The 24306-nt window shown below is 36.6% G+C and overlaps 2 protein-coding genes across 2 annotated transcripts in view; one reads left to right on the plus strand and one right to left on the minus strand.

The window, feature by feature from the left end:
- Positions 1–2998: 2998 nt before the first annotated feature.
- The window catches only part of SLCO1B3 (solute carrier organic anion transporter family member 1B3), a 77908-nt gene continuing 56600 nt past the window's right edge, over positions 2999–24306 (minus strand). Inside the window, exons 10-13 of the mRNA XM_049782895.1 lie at positions 15881–15945; positions 13123–13240; positions 3591–3858; positions 2999–3102 (exon numbers count right to left, since the gene is read on the minus strand). Coding sequence (XP_049638852.1) covers positions 3645–3858; positions 13123–13240; positions 15881–15945 — 397 coding nt within the window. The 3' untranslated portion in view covers positions 2999–3102; positions 3591–3644. The remainder of the gene's footprint in view (positions 3103–3590; positions 3859–13122; positions 13241–15880; positions 15946–24306) is intronic.
- On the plus strand, positions 6989–7492 carry LOC126022832 (macrophage migration inhibitory factor-like). Its single transcript, XM_049783868.1, is given in 2 exon segments — positions 6989–7218; positions 7221–7492. Coding segments are annotated over 2 exon segments (387 nt in total). The 5' UTR covers positions 6989–7010; the 3' UTR covers positions 7400–7492.

A 24306-nucleotide genomic window follows, 5' to 3' on the forward strand; every position in this document is an offset into this window, starting at 1 on the left:
GTCCCAAGACAACAGGCAGATGAAACAAAGAGGCATTTTAATTTTTATTTTCAAGTAATTTTAATTGAGAGTAATGTGGTCTTATAAGAAAGCATATTTCATATTTATAAAAATGTGCAAGTGTAACACTAGACCATGTCTATGACCAAATGCTAATATCCCTCCACTCCTGACCCTAGGACTGCCCTGTCCAGAGTGGCTTTCCACAGGACTTGATCACCTCAGTTCTATAATCAGTGTAAGTTCAGTTTTCCCTGGAAACTATCATTGCTTTGCTTATTTACCTCATATGAGTGAAATCATTTGGTATTTGTCTTCCTCCAGACTTATTCCTCGTAGAATCTGCTTCTCCAATATTTTTCATGTTGTAGTAAAGGCCAGATTTTATTTTTCCTAGCAGCTGATTAGAATCCCATTGTGTGTTTATACTACAACTTTTCTGTCCATTCGTATCACTAAGCACTTGGGCTCTTTCCAAGTTTTGGCTACTGTAAATAATACCTCAATAAATGTAGGTATGCACATATATATTTAAATAAGTGGCTTGTTTAATTTTTTTTGCATAGTACCAGAAGTGGGATTATGGGGTCCTATGGTAGCCCCATTTTTAATTTTTGAGAAATTTCTGTATAATTTTCTATATGGGCTGGATAAATTTACATTTTCACTTACCAACACTGAATGAAAATTCCTTTTTCTCGACATCCTGCCAATATTGATTGCTTTGTGTTATTATTATTATACAGAGTATTACTAGTGATTCTCCGATCTGTGCTGATCATTTTTCATGGGTCTATAGCCATCTGCAAGTTTTCCTCGGTAAAGCATTATTATTTTCTTACCCGCACTTCCTTTATTTTTTCCATTTCATTTTGATAAACTACAATTTTTTTCAAGCTGAGTTCGTGACATCTTGACTCATGGATATTGGCTCTTAGTCAGATTTAGATATTAGCCCTTGCTCAGGATACATAAATTTATTCATATTTACATTTGTTTCCCTTTAGTTAAGATAGTTTTTCTACTTATACCCATTTCTCTGGACCTATATATATGTACTTTATAGCTTGACTAGCTAAACTTGTAATTTTTCAATTATCTTTTGGTGGGGATGTGGAGAGAAAGGGAAATCTTATCCACTGCTGGTGGGAATGCTGTCTAGTTCAACCTTTATGGAAAACAATATGGAGATTCCTCCACAAACTGGAAATTGAGCTCCCATACGATCCAGCTATAGCACTCCTAGGAATATACCCTAGGAACACAAAAATACAATACAAAAATCCCTTCCTTACACCTATATTCATTGCAGCACTATTTACCATAGCAAGGACTCTGGAAACAGCCAAGATACCCTTCACAGATGAATGGCTAAAGAAACTGTGGTATATATACACAATGGAATGTTTATACAGCTGGGAGAGATAGAAGTCATGAAGTTTTTCCTATACATGGATGTACATGGAATCTCTTATGCTGAGTGAAATAAGTCAGAGAGAGAGAGAGGAGGAGAGAGAGAGAGAGAAAGACGCAGAATAGTCTCACTCATCCTAATGAGTTTTAAGAAAAATGAAAGACAATTCTGCAATAATAACTTTCAGACACAAAAGAGAAAAGAGCTGGAAGTTCCAGCTCACCTCATGAAGCTCAACCACAAACAGGGAATGAGTTTAGTTTAGAGAAATAACTACATTTTCAACTATTCCTAATAATGAGAATTGTACGAGGGGTCTAGAGTACAGGTGGGGGTTGGGTGGGGAGGAGGGAGATTTGGGGACATTGGTAATGGGACTGTTGCACTGGTGATGGGTCGTGTTCTTTACATGACTGAAACCCAAACACAATCATGTATGTAATAAAGTTGTTTAAATAAAAAAATTAAAAAAAGAAAGTACAGAATAAATATCCAATCCAGAATCAACAATGCTAAAATCCTGTGACCCAAACTTTAACAATCAAAATTAAAAATTGACCTGTTTTGATGACAGGTTGGGGTTGCTGACATGGGATGAACTCTGAAAACATTGGTGAAGAGAGGTTGATACTGGTGTTGAGATTGGTCCTGAAACATAGTATGTTTCAAGCACAACTATGAGTAACTTTGTATATTCGAGTAGTTTAAATAAAAATTAAAATAAAAACAAACAAAAAAGAAGTGTTTGATTAATTTATTTAAATTATTGTGCTAAAATAAACACATCTATACTCAAAACTGCTCCTGTGGTCAGGGATCACTTCTGAAGATGCTAAGGAGAGCTACCATATGCAGTGGCAGGGATTAGCCACATGTCAGGTAAGTATTTGCTTTATCTGCTGTACTCTCTTGGCCCCAACAATTTTTAGTTAGGCAAATGATACACCTATTTAATAAAGATGCCCCGGAGGATACTGTTAACCATAATTTCAAGTTATGAATTCATCGTCTTTGAAATATGTAATAAAACACTACAACAAAGGCTATGATAGCATAAATTCATCATCATACTACATCCAGGTTTGAATAACATTGTCCAACCTGGTTTTAAAAAAAGGCATCAGCCATTACATTATCCAAGACAATTTTAAAAATTACAAAGGCATCAGCCTTTATTCCTTATTTAGGCTACCTTTTTCTGTTTTTTTTTTTTGTTAGTTTTTTTTTTTTTTTGATTTTTAGGTCACATATAGCAGGCCTCAGGGTTACTCCTGGGTCTATGCTCAGAAATCACTCCTGGCAGGCTCAGGGGACCAGACGGGACACAAGGATTTGAACCATCGTCCTTCTGCGTGCAAGGCAAACCTGCCTTACCTCCATGCTATCTCTCCGGCTCCTTCCTCTTGTTTTTTACCTCTATTTTCTAGCCAGTATTTTTAAGAGTTACAATAGTTTATCAACTACTTTGTTTTTTTACTTTATGCGATCTATACCTCTCCTTAAATTTGTATGAATCGTCTAATCTAATTTTAACAGCAAATACAGAGACAGCCCCTTATAATTAGTAGCAACCTTCCTTTTCATTTATTTTTTATTTAATTAGTACATATCCATAAGTGGTTCAGTGTTCAGAAGAGCTCAGAATTGCTCAAAAAATAACATATTTCTGAATTACTAAAACAATTACCGTATTTTCCGTCGTATAAGACGACCCCCTAATTTTGCAGTTAAAACATAGATTTAGGCCTATATTCACTGTAACAGACAGAACGTTCCTGTGCTGCATGTGCTGCAGGTGTTCCTGTGCTCATGTACCACAGTGAGCCAATCACAACAAGCAAAGGTTCAAAGGTTCTACTGTAATACACTTCCTCTCTGACTCTGGCCAATCTGAGCAGGCTTTTGACAGTGTAGATTCGGGTCCAGAACATTGTCTAATTTGCATGCATCAAAAGCCTGCTCAGATTGGCTGAGTTAGAGAGGCGGTCCGAGCAGCCTTGCAGTGATTGGTGAAGGATGGAGTTGGAAAATTCGTTTGTGGCAATATTCAGACAATTTTCGCTTAGTGGCATATTGAAACATTTTTCGGGATATACTCGGCGTATAAGACGACCCTGATTTTCTGTTGATTTTTTTTTGTTTCAAAAGTCGTCTTATGTGCTGGAAAATACGGTAGTAATTGTTTTACTAAAACATGGTTGAAAAGAGTAACAAAGGTCCATTTACTCCTTTACATAACTGTGTCCTTGTGCACCCTGCGGGAGGGGAATAAATGTCCTTCCTTTTCTAAGGAATCCGTGTTCACTTCATTTGTGACTTTTCCGCCATTTTCTAATGTCTTGGCATCTTCTCCTTGATACTTTTTCTTCATAGCAGAAATTAATAGAAAATATATGAAAAGTGATGAGAATTTTAAGATCATCGTCAAGCCCAAGAAGGTATATCTGTGAAGAGAGAAGATAGTCAATTTTCATTGCAAATTGTGTGGATGAATGGAAAAAATGTTGGTTTCTAGTAGGTAGCATTTGAAAGAAAAAGGTGTTTGGAATTACAACTACACATACTAATAGTTAAAAGGCAATTCTAGTTATTCTTTTTTTATGGTTAAAAAGATACCTTTTTAAAAAGTGCTTTTTACAAGGATTATTAGATCACAGAAACTAAGGATGGTCAATAATCTATCTAGGGGTTTTCCTTAAAGTAAGTAACAATATTTGGTGTGATAAAGTTTCTCAAAGATCAGTTTGTCTGGGAACAGATAGTAAAAGATGTGAAGTATTGAAATGATTGATCCAATGAAATACATATGGATTGAGCCGAAACCAAAATTTGCTTCTAGGTATAATGCAGTCTATTAGGCCTTGCAATAAGACCTATGAAGTTTTGTTAAGTAATAACAATAATCACAAAATTATATATCACATGTATATATTAGTACTTTAATTCTTTGGTTGCATGTTAAGATCACAAGTAGAAATCTATTTTTGGGGGGCACACTAGGTGATGGTCAGGGTTTACTCCTAGTTCTGTGCCCACGAATCACTTCTGGTAAGGCTTGGAGGACCATATAGGATTCTAGGGATTGAACCTAGATCCTCTATGTTCAAGACAAGTGCCCTCCCCAATGCACTATTGCTCTAGCCCCACAAATAGAAAAATGTAAATTTATATGCGAAGGCCAAACTCCTTGACAAATTAAAAATCTATGACGTTGGGAACATAAAATGGAATTTTTAAGTTTCTGAGATGATTACAATGAGCATGAAAGATAGATGAGCACTGTCTCCAGAAGATAGGGAGTATTAAGTGGTCTCATGACATTATCAACTAAATGTTGACAAGCTTTAGATGAAATATATTTTGTGTAGCTCATATATAATTGAAGATGAATAGATGAATCATATAAGTTTTAGATTTTAGGTGATTTTTATATCAAATCTGGTAGTGCTGGGGGCTTTCTCTTGGCTCTCTGATTAGGGATCACTCATGGAGGGATTCAGAGAAGCGAACAGGGTGTTGGAGAGAGAACTCCAGTACACCTATTGCAAGACAAGAAGAGCCTCATAGACTGTATTATCTATTCACCTCCAACTTGAGATTTTTTTTGAATATTTTTGTATTTTTTAATATAATTTTTATTTTGATCATAGTGGCTTACATATTGTTGACAATAATATTTTAGGTACATATTTACATAAAATCAGGGGGGATTCCCATCACCAAATTGTCCTCCCTACACCTCCGTTTTTGTCTTACCTCCCATTTCCTCTTCCCTCACCCCCAGGGCGGCTAGAATATGTGGTCCCCTCTGTATCTAACCTACTACTTAGTAGTCTTGCACTTAGTTTGGTCTTGATGCCTCCCTTATTTCCCCCTCTAACTGGAGGCAGGACTAGCTAGTTCAAGTTGCGTGGTTTTGTTTGAAAAAGAGAAAAGTAATAAATTGGGGTAAGAGTCTAATACGCCGAAAATGGGCGGAATCCTTCTAGAGGCTCTCATCATCGATTTGAGAGATGAAGGAGAAAAAGAATGAAACACTCCACCAGTACCAAAAGAAGTGTCAAATATCCAGTGAGGACTCCAGCTATATCGATAAGCACCACAAAAAAAACAAACAAAAAAAAACCAAAACAAAACAAAGAAAAACAAACAAACAAATGAAAACATGCCATGGTCTTGAAATAAGAAACATGGCATAGCACATAAAGAAAGAAAAGAAAGTAAGAGAAAAAAATAAGTATAACTGGGGACAACAATTTCAATAATCACACCCAAACAGAGAAATTGACCAAAAATAGATAGGTAGATAACAATAATAATAATAATAATAATAAATGAAGATAAAAAAATAATATATAAAAAATAACCAAGGTTTTGTGCTTATTGTATTTTTATTTTTTCCCTCCTGCCCTGGCACAGTAAATATTGGGGTCATTCGAAAAGAAATTCACTTGGCCTAAGAAATATGAGGTTTCTCCGTCCTTAGAGTATATTGTCATGGGATCAACTATAGACTCTGTTCAGGATCATTTACTCTCCCGGTGGTGCTTTTGTGGTGTGTGGAAGACTTCTGCTCCATCCTGGGTGAGACAATCAGACCTCTGTGTTTAGAGGTCTCAGTATCTGCACAGATCCAGAGGTGGGACTTATGATGAAGTCAGTCTTTGTGGTTCTAGAGGTTTTGTTCCCTCAGTGTCATTTTAATCCATCTTCTGTGGTTGGTGATCTTGGTCTTTGCACTGAACCTAGGATGGCACCTAGGATAGCGTCTTTCTTTGTGTTTCCAGAAGCCCCATTTCGTTACAATTGTCTCTGCCAGACCTTTGGAACTGGGGATCATGTTTATTGTGCAGGTCATAGTTCAAACCCTAAACTGGGGCTTTTTTATTGTTCCCAAGATGTATACAGTCTGGTCATGGTTCTAGCAGCCAGTCATCTGTAAATCGCAATCTTGGCTTTTGGACCTACCAAAGGGTGACAAGTCTTCTGGTTTTGTCTTGTCGTTAGCTGGTAAGGTAGGCTAATCTGCTCTAAGGTCAAGTTGTTCACATTTTCCTCGTTGTCAGGATATCATGTTAGAGCTGGCCTTTGTTGGTGACCCTGCAGTATTAAGGCTGTCCCGGATGGGATTTGTTTCCTGCAGCTGTTGTGAAGAACTATGCCATTTCTATGTCTGGGATCCAGGATTCAAGGCTGGATGAATGGTATCTAATTACCTGGGGTCTAAATTGATTCCACATGGCATATTTTCAAGGTAGGAGATATCCCTGTATTGTAAACAACTATGAGTTCCTATCTCTAGTAGATAAGAGCTCTTTTTTTATATGTAAGATTTCCCCTTTTTTTAGTGTGCCTTTGCAGGGAGAAATGGTGCTACATTATATTGTCGGTGCATTTGGGGGTGGACAGAGGGGATAACAGAAACAGGTCACATACCCAAAAACTATTAAAAAAAAAGAAAAAGAAAAAGAAAGAAACCTAAAAAAAAAAAAAAAAAAGGGAATAAAAATGTATGTGCTCACATATGTATATGTAGGACAGACATTTAAAAAAAATAAAGGCATAGATTCTAGCTCGTCGCTGCTCCACCGCCATCATGCCCATGTTCATTGTGAACACGAACGTAGCCCGCGCCTCGGTACCCGACGGGCTTCTCTCCGAGCTCACGCAGCAGCTGGCGCAGGCCACCGGCAAGCCGGCCCAGTACATCGCCGTGCACGTGCTGCCAGACCAGCTCATGGCCTTCGGCGGCTCCAGCGAGCCCTGCGCGCTCTGCAGCCTGCACAGCATCGGCAATATCGGGGCCCACAGAACCGCACCTACAGTAAGCTACTATGCAACCTCCTGAGCGAGCGCCTCCGCATCAGCCCCAACAGGATCTACATCAATTACTACGACATGAACGCGGCCAACGTGGGCTGGAACGGCTCCACCTTCGCCTGCTGCGACCCCTCTCCTCCCTGCCTGCCTGCCTTCCTGCCCTAGGCAGGCCCCACCTCCCGCAATCTTGTGCCAACTCCCCTCCCGACCACCCCACCAACACCCTCCAGACGGGAGAAATAAAACGGTTTGGACTCTGCCAATAAATAAATAAATAAATAAATAAATAATAAATAAATAATAAAAAAAAGAAATAAAATGAGTTAGCGAAGTTTTTAAAGGACCAAAGTGATGCAAAAGACTACCTTACATTTGGGGAAAAGCAGGTAAAGAGGTGGTGTATTACAGGTCTTATGCTTATCCAATTTGAGATTTTAAGTGATTTATCTAAATAGGCTGGAGAACATGCTTTGCAGACAGACCTGTATTTAATCCTGCCAACAAATGGTTGCCTGAGCACTGCTGGGATTACAGAGTTACAAATAGCCCCTGGACACTTCAGGGTGTGACAACATACCAAATAAATAAATTAATGAATGAGAACAAATAAAATACACTGTCACTGCAGTATAACAATGTACACAAGCTGGCCGAAAGGAAAATGATCAGAACTATGAGTAAGGTACAAAGTTCTAAAGAGTAGTAATTGTTTCCAGCAGGCTAGCATGTGGAAAACTATATGAAGAAGCCCATAGAATTGGACAATATGATTTGTAGATTGTTAATATACTTTTTTATGTAATGTTTAAGATTGTGCCTTATCTTTTGTAATTTGATAATACACCTAATTTCTGAACAATATCTGCTGCACAAAGTTAGCAAAGTTAATGCATTCACCTACCAAAGGACAATTTGATTACTTCCACGTTTCAGCAATCATGAATGAAGCTGAAACAAATATTCAAATGCAGCTTTTTGTAGGGACATATGTTTCCAGACCATTTGGTTACATATCTAGAAATATGATTGTTCACACAAAACATCTATATTTATTTTTCTAAAAATGACCAGATTTTCTTTCAACACAGTCATATCATTTGGTATTCCCATAAACAATGAAAGAAAATTCCAGCTGTTCTAGTTGCTTGCCAGCATTAATATTTTTTACTTATTTAAAAAATCATATTCAATCAAGGTGACTTACAAAGTTATTCAGAGCTGAGTTTTAGACCTATAATATTTCAGCACCAATACCATCCTGTATTAACTTCCCTCCACTGATGTTTCCAAGTTTCTTCCTCTGCACCCAAACCCTAATCTTCCATCTTGACAGGCACTGTTTAAAGGTTTGTTATTAAAGTTTGGGTCTCATAATTTCAGTTTTATTGACTATGTGATTTGGATATTTAGCTATCCTTAACACCACCAATGTACCTGAAGCACCTTGACCTCTGTCTCTCACCCGTCCTTTCTCATCTGCCTCTTCTCCCTCTCCCCGTTACTCTATTTCTTTCCTAATCCTCCTATCCTCTGGGACTAAGGGTGATCTAGGTGCTTTCCCTTTAATCATTGCCTTCCCTCATCTTGTTATTCTAAATACCATGTATATGTGATATCTTGCTTTTATTCTTCCTTTTTGTTTTAATTACTTTGATATATTTTCCAGTTCCATCTGTGTTGCAGAAAATGATATGAGTTAATCATTCCTTATAGTTGTATAGTATGTTAGTATATATACACATACTTCTGTGTATTACAACTTCATAATCCATATTTTATTCTTGACATCCCTAGATTGATTCCAAATATTAGCTACTATATTGAGTGTTAGAATAAAAAATGGATACATATGGGGCCCGGAGAGATAGCACAGCGTTGTTTGCCTTGCAAGCAGCCAATCCAGGACCAAAGGTGGTTGGTTCAAATCCCGGTGTCCCATATGGTCCCCCGTGTCTGCCAGGAGCTATTTCTGAGCAGACAGCCAGGAGTAACCCCTGAGCATTGCCGGGTGTGGCCCAAAAACCAAAAAAAAAAAAAATGGATACATATGTTGTTTTGAATGTATATTTTTTTGTTAGATAGCTGAAAGTAGAATTGCTGTCTTATAACCGGTTAATTCCAAGTTTACTGAAAACATTCTATACTGTTCCAGAGAGCCTAGACTGGACAATATTTCCACCAGCAGTAGACAAAAGTTCCTATTCACTACATTCTCTCCAACACAGATTGTTTTCAGTATTTTTTTAATATGTGCTATTCTCATTGTCATCCTGATTTGAATCTCCCAATAAAATGTTAGAGAAATATTATTATGAACATTTTTATGTGCCTATTGGTATTCCTTAGAGAACACCCAATTTTGATGGGTGTTTTAGGTATTTTTTGGTTGATCTTTATGAGTACATTATATATCCTGGATAGCAATACTGTATCTAATATGTTGAGTGCTACTATTTTCTCCCACTCAGTTGTCTTTTAGTTTTAGCCCCTACTAGTTTCTTTTGCCACACAGAAATGTTTTAGCTTAATGTACTCCCATTTGTTTAGCTTTTATTCAGTAGGCTTTGCAGATGGCTTCATACCGTTGAGGACTCCTTTGAGGTCTAGGTCTTGGAATGTTCTGCCTATATTTCCCTCACTCTACTTCACAGATAGACTCAGGACTGATCTCAAGGTCTTTGAGTCATTTTGGAGTTGACTTTTGTGTAAGGTGCTAGATATGAATCCAGCCTTAATTTTTTACATGTGATTATATAATTCTCCCTACAACATTTATGGAAGAGGCTGTTTTTATTCCATGACATGTACTCAGATTCTTTGCCAAAAATTAGCTGACCACATGTGTGGGAGTTTGTCCTTGAATATTCTGTTCTGACTTACTGGTCATAAAGTTTATTATGCTATTTTGATCAGTATGGTTCTATCAGTATAGTTTCAACTAGGAAGTTAAATGACTTATAGCTTATTTTTCAGTATAGTTTTGACCATTTAAGGCTTTTCATATTCCACATAAATTTTATGTTTTACTGTTCTAAGTCCTTAAAGAATGTCTGAATTTGGACAGAAATTGCATTGGAAATTATACAGTAGCTTAAGAAGGATTGTCATCTTGACATTATTGGTTCTTTCAATCCACAAGAAATGAATGCCTTTCCATTTATTAAGGTCTTCTTCAATTTCTTTTTTAAGTGTTATAAAGTCTTCAAAGTATGTCTCTCGCTTCTTTTGTTAGGCCGACTTCTAGGTACTTTTATTTTTATTTATTCTTTTAAATAATATCTTTATTTAAGCACCATGATTACAAACATGTTTATAGTTGGGTTTCAGTCATAAAATTGTACAATTCCTTCACCAGTGCAACCTTCCCAACACCAATGTCCCATCTCATTCCTCCTCCCACTCTCTGTCGTCTGGACAGGCATTCTATTTATCTCACTCACTACCATCATAATGATAATTGTTGGTGTAGTTATTTCTCTAACTGTGCTTACCAATCTTTGTGGTAAGCTCTATATCATGTGTTGGCCCTTTCAAACCTCATCTCTATTGTCTCTGGGTATTATTACTACACTATCTTTTATTTTTCTTAAATACCACAGATGAGTGAGACTATTTTGTGTCTGTCTCTCTCCATCTGACTCAGTTAACTCAGCATAATAGTTTCCATGTTCATCCATATATAGGAAAATTTCATGACTTCATTTTTCCTGACAGTTGCATAGTATTCCATTGTGTATATGCCCCATAGTTTTTTTAGTTACTCATCTGTTGTTGGGCATCTGAGTTATTTTCAAAGTCTGCCTATTGAAAATAGAGCTGCAATGAACATAGGCATGCAGAGGACATTTTAATATGTGTTTTTGTGTTCCTAAGGTATATCCCTAGACTCCTAGGTACTTTTAAATAAGTTAAATTCTTCTATGATTCAATATTTGTATATAGGAATGCAACAGATTTTTGTGTATTAAATTAATATCTGACCACTTTGCCACATTGATTTATTGTTTCTAGGAGTCTTTTGGTGAACTTCTTAGTTTTCAATAGATTATTATTATGGTCATCTGTAAATAGATACAATTTACTTCTTGTCCAATTTGGATCTTTTCAATTTCATTTTTTTGCCTGATGGCTTTTGCTAGGATTTATAATACAAATAGAGACAGTAGGCATCTTTGTCTTGTACTCTATCTCAGTGGAAATGCTTTCACTTTTACCATTAAGAATAATTCTGGGGCCTGAGCAATAGCAAAGTGGTAGGGCATTTGCCTTGAACGTGGCCTACCCTGGACGAACAGCGGTTCAAGTCCCGGCATCCCATATAGTCCCCCGATCCTGCCAGGAGTGACTTGTGAGAGCAGAGCCAGGAGTAACCCCTGAGCTCTGCCAGGTGTGGATTCAAACCAAAAACAAAAGAGACAACAATAACAACAACAAATAATTCAGGCCAGAGCAATAGCACAGCAGTAGGATGTTTACCTTACATGTGGCACCCATGCTGGAAGTAGTTTCCAAGTGTAGATCTAGGTGTTATCTTATGAGAAATAGCAGTGCTATATTCTATCTTCCCCAATATAAGAGATGTATTTAGTAATTTTTTGTATGTATGCTACTGTGCTTAAATGGTGTTGTGTTTAGAAGATAAATGTACATGAGATGGGGCCATTCCTTGGTTTAGGGATAGGATACAATGGTGCTGGACAGAAAGCCAAAGGTCTCCAGGCTTGCAGGCTTGTGTATAGCATTTGTTTTTATGAGTACTTTATATATGTAGGGGACTTAGCTTAAGTCTCTATTATGAGTTACAATTTTTTTTGTTTTTGGGCCACATCCAGTGACACTCAGGGGTTACTCCTGGCTCTGCTCTCAGAAATTGCTCCTGGCTCTGGGGACCATATTGGTGGGACTCTGGGGGATCGGATAGCAGTCTATCCTAGGTCATCAGTGTGCAAGGGAAATACCCTACCACTGAGCCACCCTTCCAGCCCATGAGTTACACTTTTAAAATTTGATTTTTGTCTTTAAATTTTATTAAAATAGAAGCAAATTATCTCCTGAGAGCCCTTGGCTTTGCCCTTATGGTCCTCTACATCCTTCTAACAAAAATAAAACCTAATAGTGAAATTAAAAACTATTGTAATACTTTGTGGTAGAGGAAAAATCATGGCCAGAGATATATTAAGTTGCCTGTTTTTTAATTCCGGTAATGCAGATTTTATTTCCTGCATTGCATACAGTCTCTTGAATACTTCCAGGAATCACTCGAGCATAGAGCCAGGTATAACCTCTCAGAACCATCTGGAAGTGACCCGATCTCCAAACCAACTCCCAGATTATGGTTTTGAATATTTGGATTATACTTTGAAACAATTTGGATTTCTGAAGAATAAAAATATTCTACCATAATTCAATACTATGATTTCATATGTTAAACTTATATTTTTGATTAGTCTATTGATTTTTCTTAAGATACGTGCTTTTTTTTCCTAGATGACCATATTTTTGTTTGCCTATGAATAAGCAGTATAGAATATTTAGTCTTTCTTTCCCCTAGTTATTCATAAATGCTATTTCATCTAGCATTTTTGTCCTTTACAAAAGAATCTAGAGGTCATTGGATATAATTGTTTTTAGTCTTTGGAGGTTTGTTTAGAAATAAAAAGATTGTTTTTGTTAATGGATATGTAGTTTTGAACAAGTTACTTGTTCTTTTTGTAATTTATTTCATATACCTTCTATAAGATACATTTTGCCTCAACAATATGAACACAAAGTTTAATAAATAATGGCTATTGTAATTAATACTATTGTTACTGTGAAACTGACAATCTCCTTTCAGGAATACGGACAAAGGATAAATTATTTAATGATATATATTTGTGACAACTTACCCATAAAATTCAGAGTTATAGACTCTGCAGGATCCTTGCTTCCCATGGCGATTTATAGACCACTTCAAACAAGCTTTATCTACCAGAATCCCAAAATATATTGGAGCTGGAATCCCTCCTGCAACAAAAGAGAAGATGGAAATCCAAAGTACAAATCTCATCTATCTCTCTGTGATACTCTATAGATACATTTTAGGTTATATATAAGTTGAAAATAGTGAACAACTTTTCCAGTGTCTATTAGAGATCTCAAATGTCTCTAAAATAATCTAAATGTATTTATCCATACTATTCTGTCAACACACATAGAAAAGTACAATATTCTAAAATAAATTAAGCATGCTTTGTAAAAAAGAAAAATGCCAGAAAAACATGGGAGTTTGTTGCTTCAGATGTACTTTTTTAAGGTAAAGGAGGCTTATAGGGAATGATAAGAATAGTAAGAATAATAAGTGGAGACTTAGAGGGAAAGAAAAATTTCCTCAGCTCAGCTACTACAAAAGGAAGCTTTTTAAAAATTTATTTCTAAAAACACCCAAGGTGAGAGTCAACAGTGTGAACCACTATTCAGAAAACACAGACGTACCTTTGCCATAGGTTCCCTGGTTTCCTGACAGCTTCAGTGATGTTTCTAGAACTCATGAACCTATAAGTTATCTCGAGGGACAAAGGAAATGTGCATGTATTTTGTTTTATTTTTCTTATTTTTTTTTTGGCTGAAAACTCAAAATTAAGGTGTCAGCAAGAGGATTTCTTTGAGAATTCTGTTTATGGGTGATTGCCTTCTCACTGTAACTTGACCTTGTCCTTTCTTTGTATCTTTGTCTTCAATAAAATTAAAAAGAAAAAAAAATAAGAAAAACTAAAAAATAAAAAAAAGGAAAGAAAGAAGTTATCTCAATTGAGCATGTGCACTTTTTAATTCCTTGGAACCAGCATGAACTGGTACATATAGGTACATATTAGGGCTTGTGATGCTGAATATTACTCCTGTCAATGTTCTGATCATAGAATACTTAGGTCTTCAGTGATCTGTGCATAACCTGATTTTTTTTATCTTGCAGAAAGTGAAGCTTGTCAAGAGGACAAAAATTATCTTGGGGAGGGAAGCTGTTCTTTTACTGTTATCTTAATAAATAAATTCATTAACTCCTTGTTAATAAGATTGTAATTTGGTTTAAAAAACTAGGTAAATGTTGATGAAGATTTATGTTTTGGATAATAGAATTATAGCACTCAAAGTCTTACCTCATTTTTTTTTGTATTTTGATGAATGATTTTTCAACTTTATGCCAGTATATAAAAATGTCAGTTTAGGACTTTATAATTTTAATGATTTCATTTAATGTTATTCAACCTTCATGATATAAGAGTATTGTCATCTTCGGGGTTGGTGGCTAACAATAATTAGAGAAAACTGGCTCTAGAAAAATGCTAAGTTTGTTAGGTCTTTACAAATTGTATCCACTCATTGAAAAGTGAAAAATAAGTGTTAAATTTTCAATAATTCTATTGAAAGAAAAATACTCAATATACAAAGAGAAAGATTGAGAGATATATATTTGTTCAAGAGAGAACACTTGTGCTAGAAAAAACCAGAATATCTTTTTCCTTTTTTTATATGTGTACAGGAATTTCTCCTATAGGGTTTCATTTTAATATCATAGAATCACTTTCTTTCAGATACACTTTCTAGGAAAACTTCCAGGAAGATTGCAAGATGAGAGTAAGTGGGACCCTTTCTCTCCTTGCCTTTCTTATTTCCTCTTTATTACCCTGGGGAACCTGGGGCTTTCTCCCCAAATAAACTTCCTCAACTATCTCCATTGTATTTTACCACAACGAGGTGCATCCTTTGCTTTTCAGGATCCCAGACACTGACGAATCCTGCTTCCATGGGCCTGCAGTGGTAGTCTCAGTGGACAGAGCCTGCTTCTACTTCCAGGATAAGCTCTGACAGTTCTCAGGGCTACGCTCAGAGTGGAACATTGTTATACCCACAAGAATCTTTGTGATATCAATGACCAATGGGTGCAAGGGAAAAAGGGCCAGTACCCTGAGTTTGTACAATCACTTCAGCTGAATAGTCACATATAGTTCTTTAAATTTTGGAGTCACTTTCATAATCTTGGGCCAGAAAACCCATCATTTCTTGAACTTTCTTTTCTTTAAGCAACCCTTAACTTCAAGATCCTGTTTAGGCTTGGGTTCTTATTTCCTCTTTTATTTCACAGCTTTAAGAAGTTTCTTGCTAAAGCCTTAGAGAATAATAGAGTTGGGCTGTGCAAGTCCACAACTGTTATATTTGATCATTCCAACCTAATCACACTCCCAGATTCCAGAGTTCCTTTGGGCATCAGTCCCTTCAGTGGGAAATCAAAGTTATCTTTCAGATCAGCTCCTGGAAGAAACACCCCCAAGTTTCAAAGACGAAAACTTCTGCAGATCACCTAAGCACCTGTCTTTGTGTTATGCAAGTGGATACAAAATCTGATATTTTCTTGTGTTTACCAGGTTTACTTTAACTAAAATTAATCCAATTTTGTGTCTGTGTGATATCCATTTTCTTTTCTAATTAGTTATGATTTATGATAAGAAATGTTTTTTAAACTCTTCTATGATTGCTTTTGTTTGTACAATCAGTTCTGCATTGTACGCTTTACAATACTTTCTTAAAATTGGAGATAATTACAGTCCTCCGTTGAGTTTTGCCATGAATATTTACACCCTGAACTTACACTCAACATACGCAGCATACCTAGTGCTCGGATAATTAGCGAATGAAAACCCACTGCCAGAGACTTCAGTTCAGGTTGAACATTTCTGGAATAAGATAAAAGCAAAGAAATATTATCTTAAAAATACCAAACTGAGCTCAATATTAAAATATTTTTCAGTGGCATTGAAAAATCATCTCAAGTAAATAGTTGACATTATTTTAAACTATATTTCTAGCTCTTTTAAAAGACATCCATATAAATGATTAAATACTAAGATTTATTTTCCTCTATGGGGAATTCTATGAAACAGTGATTCAAACATTATGATATTTATGAAGAAGTAGATTTTCATATGAGCAAATACTTTTAACTGTATGATTCTGAGTAGATTCTTTTTTTTACAATATTTTTTTTAGTTAAGCACCATGATTACAAACATAATTGTAGTTGGATTTTAGTCATAAAAAGAACATTTCCCTTCACTAGTGCAAGCTTCCTACCACCAATGCCCTCCTCAATATCTTCCCCCACTCCCTGCCTCTATTTCAGACAGAAATTCTTTTTTCATTCATTATCATTGTCATGATAGTTGTTAGTGTAGTTATTTTTCTTATTACTTCATTTCTGTTATTTTCTACTAGTACCAGAAAGTTGACTAATATGATTAATAAACTATATACTTGCAGGAAGGCCAAAAATAGATGTTATTTGTCTACTGGTCAGTATACTTAAATACTAATTTTTAGGTACTAAGTACATAAATAGCCTCTCTCAGTACTGGTCTCACACTTCTATTTAGGAGACTATTTCACAATTTGATGTTCACTGAGCTGATGACATTACATTCCTTTCATAACCTTGACCATTTCAAACTAAATGAATGATCTAGCAGTGGTAGTGGGGATTAGTTGAGTCAAAATATATAGCTCATTGTTCTCAAGAGAAAAAAAACTAGGAAGGAATCCTCTAAGAGATTAGCAAATGGTGGTACAATGACTACATCTGTTTATTCCTATGAATAATCCAAGCATCCAAAAAAAAAACCCAATTTTTATCAGTTTGTTTCTTATTTTAATAAAAAATAGAACACTTGAACTAATCATAGCTTTAATTTCACTGATAGGACAGGGATCCACAAAACCCTCTTCCTTCTCATGGGAGATTTAGAAACAAAAGCTGACAGTTGATGAGTTGCAAGCTAGAACAGAATACTAAGATGCCTCCTTGCAATTTAGTGAATCTTCAGTTTGGTAATTATAAAAGGCTTTCCTTTTTGAGTAAACACCACTTACAATAAGGCAGAGTTCTCGCTGTAGTAAATATTGTATAAATAATTTGACAACATAGATAGGACAAGATTTGAAGTCAGAATAAAAATTGAAACAACTCTGAATCTAGTTTACAGATCTATAATCATTTTAACAAAATGAGCTTCCATTTCTGGTCCTGATATTGGCTGATAGTACATGTTACCACACTTACATTTGTAGATTGTCAAGATCTATCTGCAAGTCATTTTATGTTTTCCATCTTAAGTCAACTGAGTGATCTTTCTGATACAACATGGCATATTCCTACAAACCAATTCTTTTCTATTCCTCAAATACATCTGTTCTTTTCTTAAGGTATTGTACTGAGTCTCACTTTCAGTAAAGTTGTTTTTATTTGGATAACTTTTTCCCTCTATGGAAAGGGGAACATAATACATAATACATGGTATTTTCACTGAGAAGCACTTTTTGAGTTTCCCTCTTCAAAACCCCTTTAGGTCTTAAACCTGAATTAGGTCTTTCTTTAGTTTGCTTTCAAGTAGTCACTTTTACTTATTAGTATTAATGACAATCTGTATGCTGATGTGTGTGTGTGTTTTATGTGTGTGTCTATGTGTGTGTGTAGTGGGGCAGAATACCTAGAGGTACTCAAGATTTATTCTTGACTCTGTGGTCAGAGACCAGTCCTGTGACTGAATGTGGTGCTGGCAATTGAACTGGGGTTGACTGCATGCAAAGCAAGTGCTTTACTTTTGTACTTTTTTTTTTGGCATCTTGTGTACTTAATTTTTAGTGTATTTGTCTATATGTTTTCTCTCAGACTCTAAATGATATGATAACAGGTACTTTATCTGTTTTATTCATCGTGTAATATTAGGTACCAAGATGCTACCCAAATTTCCCTAAAAGAGAAAAATGAATTTTGTTCATATGCTTTTCTCTAGTCAATAAAGGTTTTATTACTTCCTAGAATTTAAGGTATTCTGGCATGGATTAAAAGTTTCACAGGGTTATAGACAGCAGTTTGCGCTATGTGTAGTCTTGATTCCAAATGGTAGTTTCCAATAAAATTAGTAAAGAAATTCAGTATGATAGGCCCATTTCAAAATTGTTTTAACACAAATCAGGGATTGTTTTAAGATTGTGACAACTGTCAACAGGTTTTCTGAAATTTCTTAGTAAAAATAAATATATGAAATGTTGACCTGCCCGACTGGTTCCCAACTGCTATAGACTGTGAGTGTTTCCGGTGCATGTTTTTCTACTGTCCTGTGTCCTGAACTTCTTGTGAGTGGGCAAAAAAGGGCCCAGTAAAATTGCTCTCCTAGAGTAACCCAGGTGGGGCTGGAAAGCCAAAAAGAACTGTGTCCTCGAGTGAAAACCGGAAATCAGCAGTAAATTGCAGAAAGGCAGGTCGCCTGTCTGTGACGTCAGGCTGTAGAAATCAGCGCTTACCTGACTAGTTCCCAACTGTGAGAGACTATAAGTGTTTTCTGTGCATGTTTTTCCACTGTTCTGTTTCCTGAACCTCTCATGAGTGGGCTGAAAAGGGCCCAGCGAAATCGCTCTCCTAGAGGCTCCAGAAGAGCATTTAGCTTAACTTCACTTCGCTGCCATGCTCTCTTTCTAATGAATAAACCCCACTGCAACACACAGGAAAAAAATCACACTAGGAACTGTGCTAGATCTCTGAAGCCCAGCATATCTCTCTGGACTATCTTCTCTGCTGAGTCTGGGCCTAAGATTTGATCATCCATGGAGGGCTCCCCTTCCTGGGAGGTGAGTTGACCTGCCCAGAAAGGGTGTAGCTAGAGAAGCATGGCAGTGCAAATCATTTAGCTAATGAATACCACAACACATAGAAAAACCCACAATACAAGTATGACAATGGGGAAACAATGCTGGCCAGCATCAGGCATAGAGAATGAAGATGGCAATTCTGATGACTGGAAAACAGCCAACCAATGAGTCAGTCTCTCAGATATGGAGTTTAGAGAAGAAATATGAAGGATGCTCATAAAACTCCAAAAAAGCATAAATTGAGTTGAAAAGAACACTAATAAGAACTAAGAAAATATGAAGACAGAAATCAGAAAACTCCAAATGGAAATAACAGACCAAATAGCAGGTCTGAAAAACTCAGTAGACAAATTGACAGACAAAATAGATAAGCTCTCCAACAGGATAAAAAAAAGCTGAGGATAGAATTAGTGCTGTGGAAGATGAGATACATAACAACTCCATACAGCAGAAGAGATTGGAAAAAAGCCTTAAAGCAAATGAACAAACAATGAAAAAATTAGTCAAAGAATGTTAACAAATGAAAATAGAAGTCTATGATAAGCTCAACAGAAACAACTTAAGAATCATTGGAGTTCCAGAGACCCAGGAAGAATATCTCCAGGAAGAATCAATGGTCAAGAGCATCAATAAAGAGAAATTACCAGAGCTAAAGAATACATGCAAACAAATCCTACATACCAAAGAGAAAAAACACCCCAAGACACATCCTAGTCATAATGACAAATCCCACAGATAGAGACAGAATTCTGAAAGCAGCAAGATCAAAAAGGGAAATTACATTCATGGGAGCATCCTTGAGATTTACAGCAGACCTGTCACAAGAAACACTCAAGGCCAAGGGACATAGTGACAAAACTCAATGAAATAAATACTTCACCTAGAATACTGCACCCAGCAAAACTCACTTTCAGGTTGAAGGAAAAATACATGGCTTCACAGATAAACAACAGCTCAGAAACTTTACAGACTCAAAACCAGCCTTAAAAGAAAAACTGAAAGACCTACTTTAAGACAAGACTGACAAACAGACACACCAAACTTCGACACAAAGATGGTACTAAATCCCATGACAATCCTTTCTCTCAATGTCAATGGACTAAATGCACTAGTTAAGAGACACAGAGTGGCTAAATGGATCAAAAAACTCAATCCAACCTTCTGCTGCTTACAAAAATACACCTGAATAGTCAGAAAAAAACATAGACTCAAAATTAAAGGCTGGAGGAAAATCATCCAAGCAAACAACACCCATAAAAAAGCTGGAGTGGCCATACTAATATCAGATGATGCAAACTTTATACTCAGGAATGTTGTAAGGGACAAAGATGGACATTTTGTATTAATCAAGGGGTATGTAGAGCAGGAAGAAATAACTCTCCTAAACATATATGCACTGAATGAGGGCCCAGCAAAATATTTCATACAATTGTTGACAAATCTGAAAAAGATTATCAATAACAACACAATAATTGAGGAGACCTCAACATGGCTTTCTCAACACTTGATAGGTCAACCAGACTGAAACCCAACAAGAATATACTAGACCTGGAAAGAGAAAGGAAAGAAAGAGGCCTATATATATATATGACACTCCACACCCAGAAACCTGGATACACATTCTTCTCAATGTACATGGGACATTCTCCAGGTTAGATTACATGCTGGCACATAAAACATACCTCCATAATATCAGGAGGATAGAAATTTTGCAGGCGACTTTCATGAACATAAGCTCTGAAATTATATGTGAACTACAAAGGGACACAGAAGAAAAACGTTAACACCCGGAAGTTAAACAGCCTAATACTGAATGACCAGTGGGTCTGAGATGAAATAAAAAAGAAAACCAAAATTTTCCTGGAAAATAATGTTAATAAAGACACAACGTATCAGAACCTATGGGACACAGCAAAAGCAGCACTGAGGGGCCAGGTGGTGGCACTAGAGGTAAGATGCCTGCCTTGCCTGCGCTAGCCTTGGATGGATCGCGGTTCTATACCCCGGTGTCCCATATGGTCCCCCAAGCCAGGAGCAATTTCTGAGCGCATAGCCAGGAGTAACCCCTGAGCGTCACTGGGTGTGGCCCAAAAACCAAAAAAAAAAAAAAAAAAAGCACTGAGAGGAAAATTTATAGCTCTGCAAGCACACATCAGGAAGAAAAAAGGGGCCTACCTGAATAGCATAATGAAGCAGCTCATAGAATTAGAAAGCGCTCAACAAAAGGATCCAAAAATAGGGAGACAGAAGGAAATAACAAAGCTGAGGACAGAAATCAACTAAGTGAAAACCCAGAAAAACAATCCAAAATATCAATGAAAGCAGAAGTTGGTTCTTTGAAAAAATAAACAAGATTGACAGACCATTAGCAAAACTAACAAAGAGAGAGAAACTTGATAAATTGTATTAGAAATGAAAAAGAGGGTGATTCCCGACTGGGGTGTTGTCTATGCATGTTTTTCCACTGTACTATCTCCGAAACCTCTTGGAGTGGGCTGAAAAGGGCCCAGAAAAATAGCTTCTTCCAGAGGCTCCAGAAGAGCACGGCTGCTCTGCTTCACTTCGCGGCCGCACACTCTTTCTAACCAATGAACCCCATCACAACATGCAGAAAAAAAAATCACACTACAAGCATGACAATGGGGAAACCTCACAGGCAAACACCATGCACAGAGAATGAAGATGATAGCTTAGATGATCTAAAAAATCTCAACCATCTGATTAATCTCTCGGATAAGGAGTTTAAAATAGCAATATGGAAGATGTTTGTAGAACTCAAAGAAAGCATAGATCTATCTGAACAGAACACAAAGACAGATATCAGAAAACTCCAAACTGAAATAACAGATCTGAAAAACAAGGTAGCTGAACTGAAAAACTCAGTGGATGGCCTAGGCAGCAGGGTAACAGCAACTGAGGACAGAATCGCCGTGCTGGAAGATGAGATGCAGAAAAACTCAACACAACAGAGGAAATTGAAAAAGAAACTTAAGACAAACGAGCAGGCAATGGAAAAAGTACTCAAGGAATGTGAACAGATGAAAATAGAAGTCTTTGATAAACTCAACAGAAACAACATAAGAATCATTGGAGTCCCAGAGGCCCAGGTAGGAGATCTCCAGGAAGAATCAACTGTCAAAGATATTATCAAAGAGATACTCCCAGAGTTAAAAACTACATGCAATCAAATCCTGCATGCCCGAAGAGTACCAGCTAAAAGAGACCCAAAGAAAAACACCCCAAGACACATCCTCATTACAATGACAATCCCACAAATAGAGATAGAATACTGAAAGCAGCAAGATCAAAAAGGGAAATTACATTCAAAGGAGCATCCCTAAGACTTACAGGAGACATGTCACAAGAAACTCTCAAGGCCAGAAGACAGTGGTGGGACATTGTGACAAGATTGAATGAAATGGATGCCTCACCAAGAATACTGCACCCAGCCCAACTCACATTCAGGTTTGAAGGAAGGATACATAGCTTCATGGATAAACAACAGCTCAGAAACTTCACAGATGAAAAACCAGCCTTAAAGGAAAAACTGAAAGGTCTACTTTAAGACAAGAGAGACCAACAAATACAGCAAACTTATCTACAAATTTGACATTACATCCTATGACAATCATCTCCCTCAATGTCAATGGACTAAATTCACCAATTAAAAGACACAGGGTGGCAAAATGGGTCAAAAAGATGAATCCAACCTTCTGCTGCCTACAAGAAACACACTTGAATAGTCAGAACAAATATAGACTCAAAATCAAAGGCTGGAGGAATATCATCCAATCAAACAAACCTTTAAAAAAGCTGGGGTGGCCATATTAATATCTGATGACACCAACTTTATACTCAGAAAAGTTGTAAGGGACAAAGATGGATACTATGTACTAATCAAGGGATATGTGCAGCAGGAAGAAATCAGACTATTAAACATATATGCACCCAATGAAAGACCAGCAAATTATCTAATACAATTACTGACAAATCTAAAAGAAGACATCAATAATAACACAATAATTGTGGGAGACCTTAACACGGCCACGTTAACACTTGATAGGTCAACCAGACTGAAACCCAACAAAACATACTAGTCCAGAAAAGAGTAATGGAAGAAAGGGGACTAGCAGATAAAACCTGATACAAAAAAAACCCCCAAAAACCTGGATACAGATTCTTCTCCAGTGTATATGGGTCATTTTCCAGGATAGACCACCTGCTGACACATAAAACATACCTTCATAATATCAAGAGGATAGAAATCTTGCAGGCTACCTTTGCTGACCACAAGGCTCTGAAATTAGATGTGAACTACAAAGCCACACAGAAGAAAAACTTTAACAATTGGAAATTAAACAGCCTGCTACTGAACACCCAGTGGGTCCGAGATGAAATCAAAGAGGAAATCAAAACTTTCCTGGAAACAAATGATAATTAAGACACAAACTGCCAGAATCTATTGGACATAGCAAAAGCGGTCCTGAGATGGAAATTTATAGCTTTAGAAGCACACATCAGGAAGGAAGAAGGGGCATACCTAGAAAACTTAATGACACAGCTCATAAAATTAAAAAATGACCAACAAAAGAAACCAAAATAGGGAGACAGAAGGAAATAACAAAACTGAAAGCAGAAATCAATGAAGTGGAAAACCAAAAAACAATCCGAAAGATCAACAAATGCAGAAGTTGGGTCTTTGAAAAAATAAACAAGATTGATAGACCATTGGCAAAACTCACAAAGAAAGAGAGAGAGAAACCTGATAACCTGTATTAGAAATGAGAAGGGGGAGATCATGACAGATAGGGCAGAGATCCAAAGGGTAATCAGAGACTACTTTGAGAAACTTTATGCTACTAAAATGAGAACCTAGAAGAAATGGATAAATTCTTGGACACTTATAACCTTCCACAGTTAAATAAGGAGGATATATCATATCTAAACACCTCCATCACTATTGAGAAAATTGAAAATGTAATCAAACATCTGCCCAAAAAGAAAAGCCTAGGCCCAGATGGATTTCCTAATGAATTCTTTCAAATTTCTCAAGATGAGCTACTACAAATCCTAGCCAGGCTCTTCCATGAAATTGAAAAAACAGGAACACTCCCAAACAGCTTTTATGAAGCCAACATCACCTTGATACCAAAACCAGACAGAGATGCTGCCAAAAAAAGAAAATTACAGACCAATATTCCTGATGAATGCAGATGCAAAGATCTTCAAAAAAATCCTGGCAAATAGGATCCAATGCATCATCAAGAAGATCATACATTATGACCAAGTAGGTTTCATCCCTGGAATGCAAGGATGGTTTAACATCCACAAATCTATCAACATCATACACAACATCAACAACAAGAAAAATAAAAATCACATGATCATATCAA

Source organism: Suncus etruscus, chromosome 11 (genome assembly GCF_024139225.1).
Source record: "Suncus etruscus isolate mSunEtr1 chromosome 11, mSunEtr1.pri.cur, whole genome shotgun sequence".
NCBI lineage: Eukaryota > Metazoa > Chordata > Mammalia > Eulipotyphla > Soricidae > Suncus > Suncus etruscus.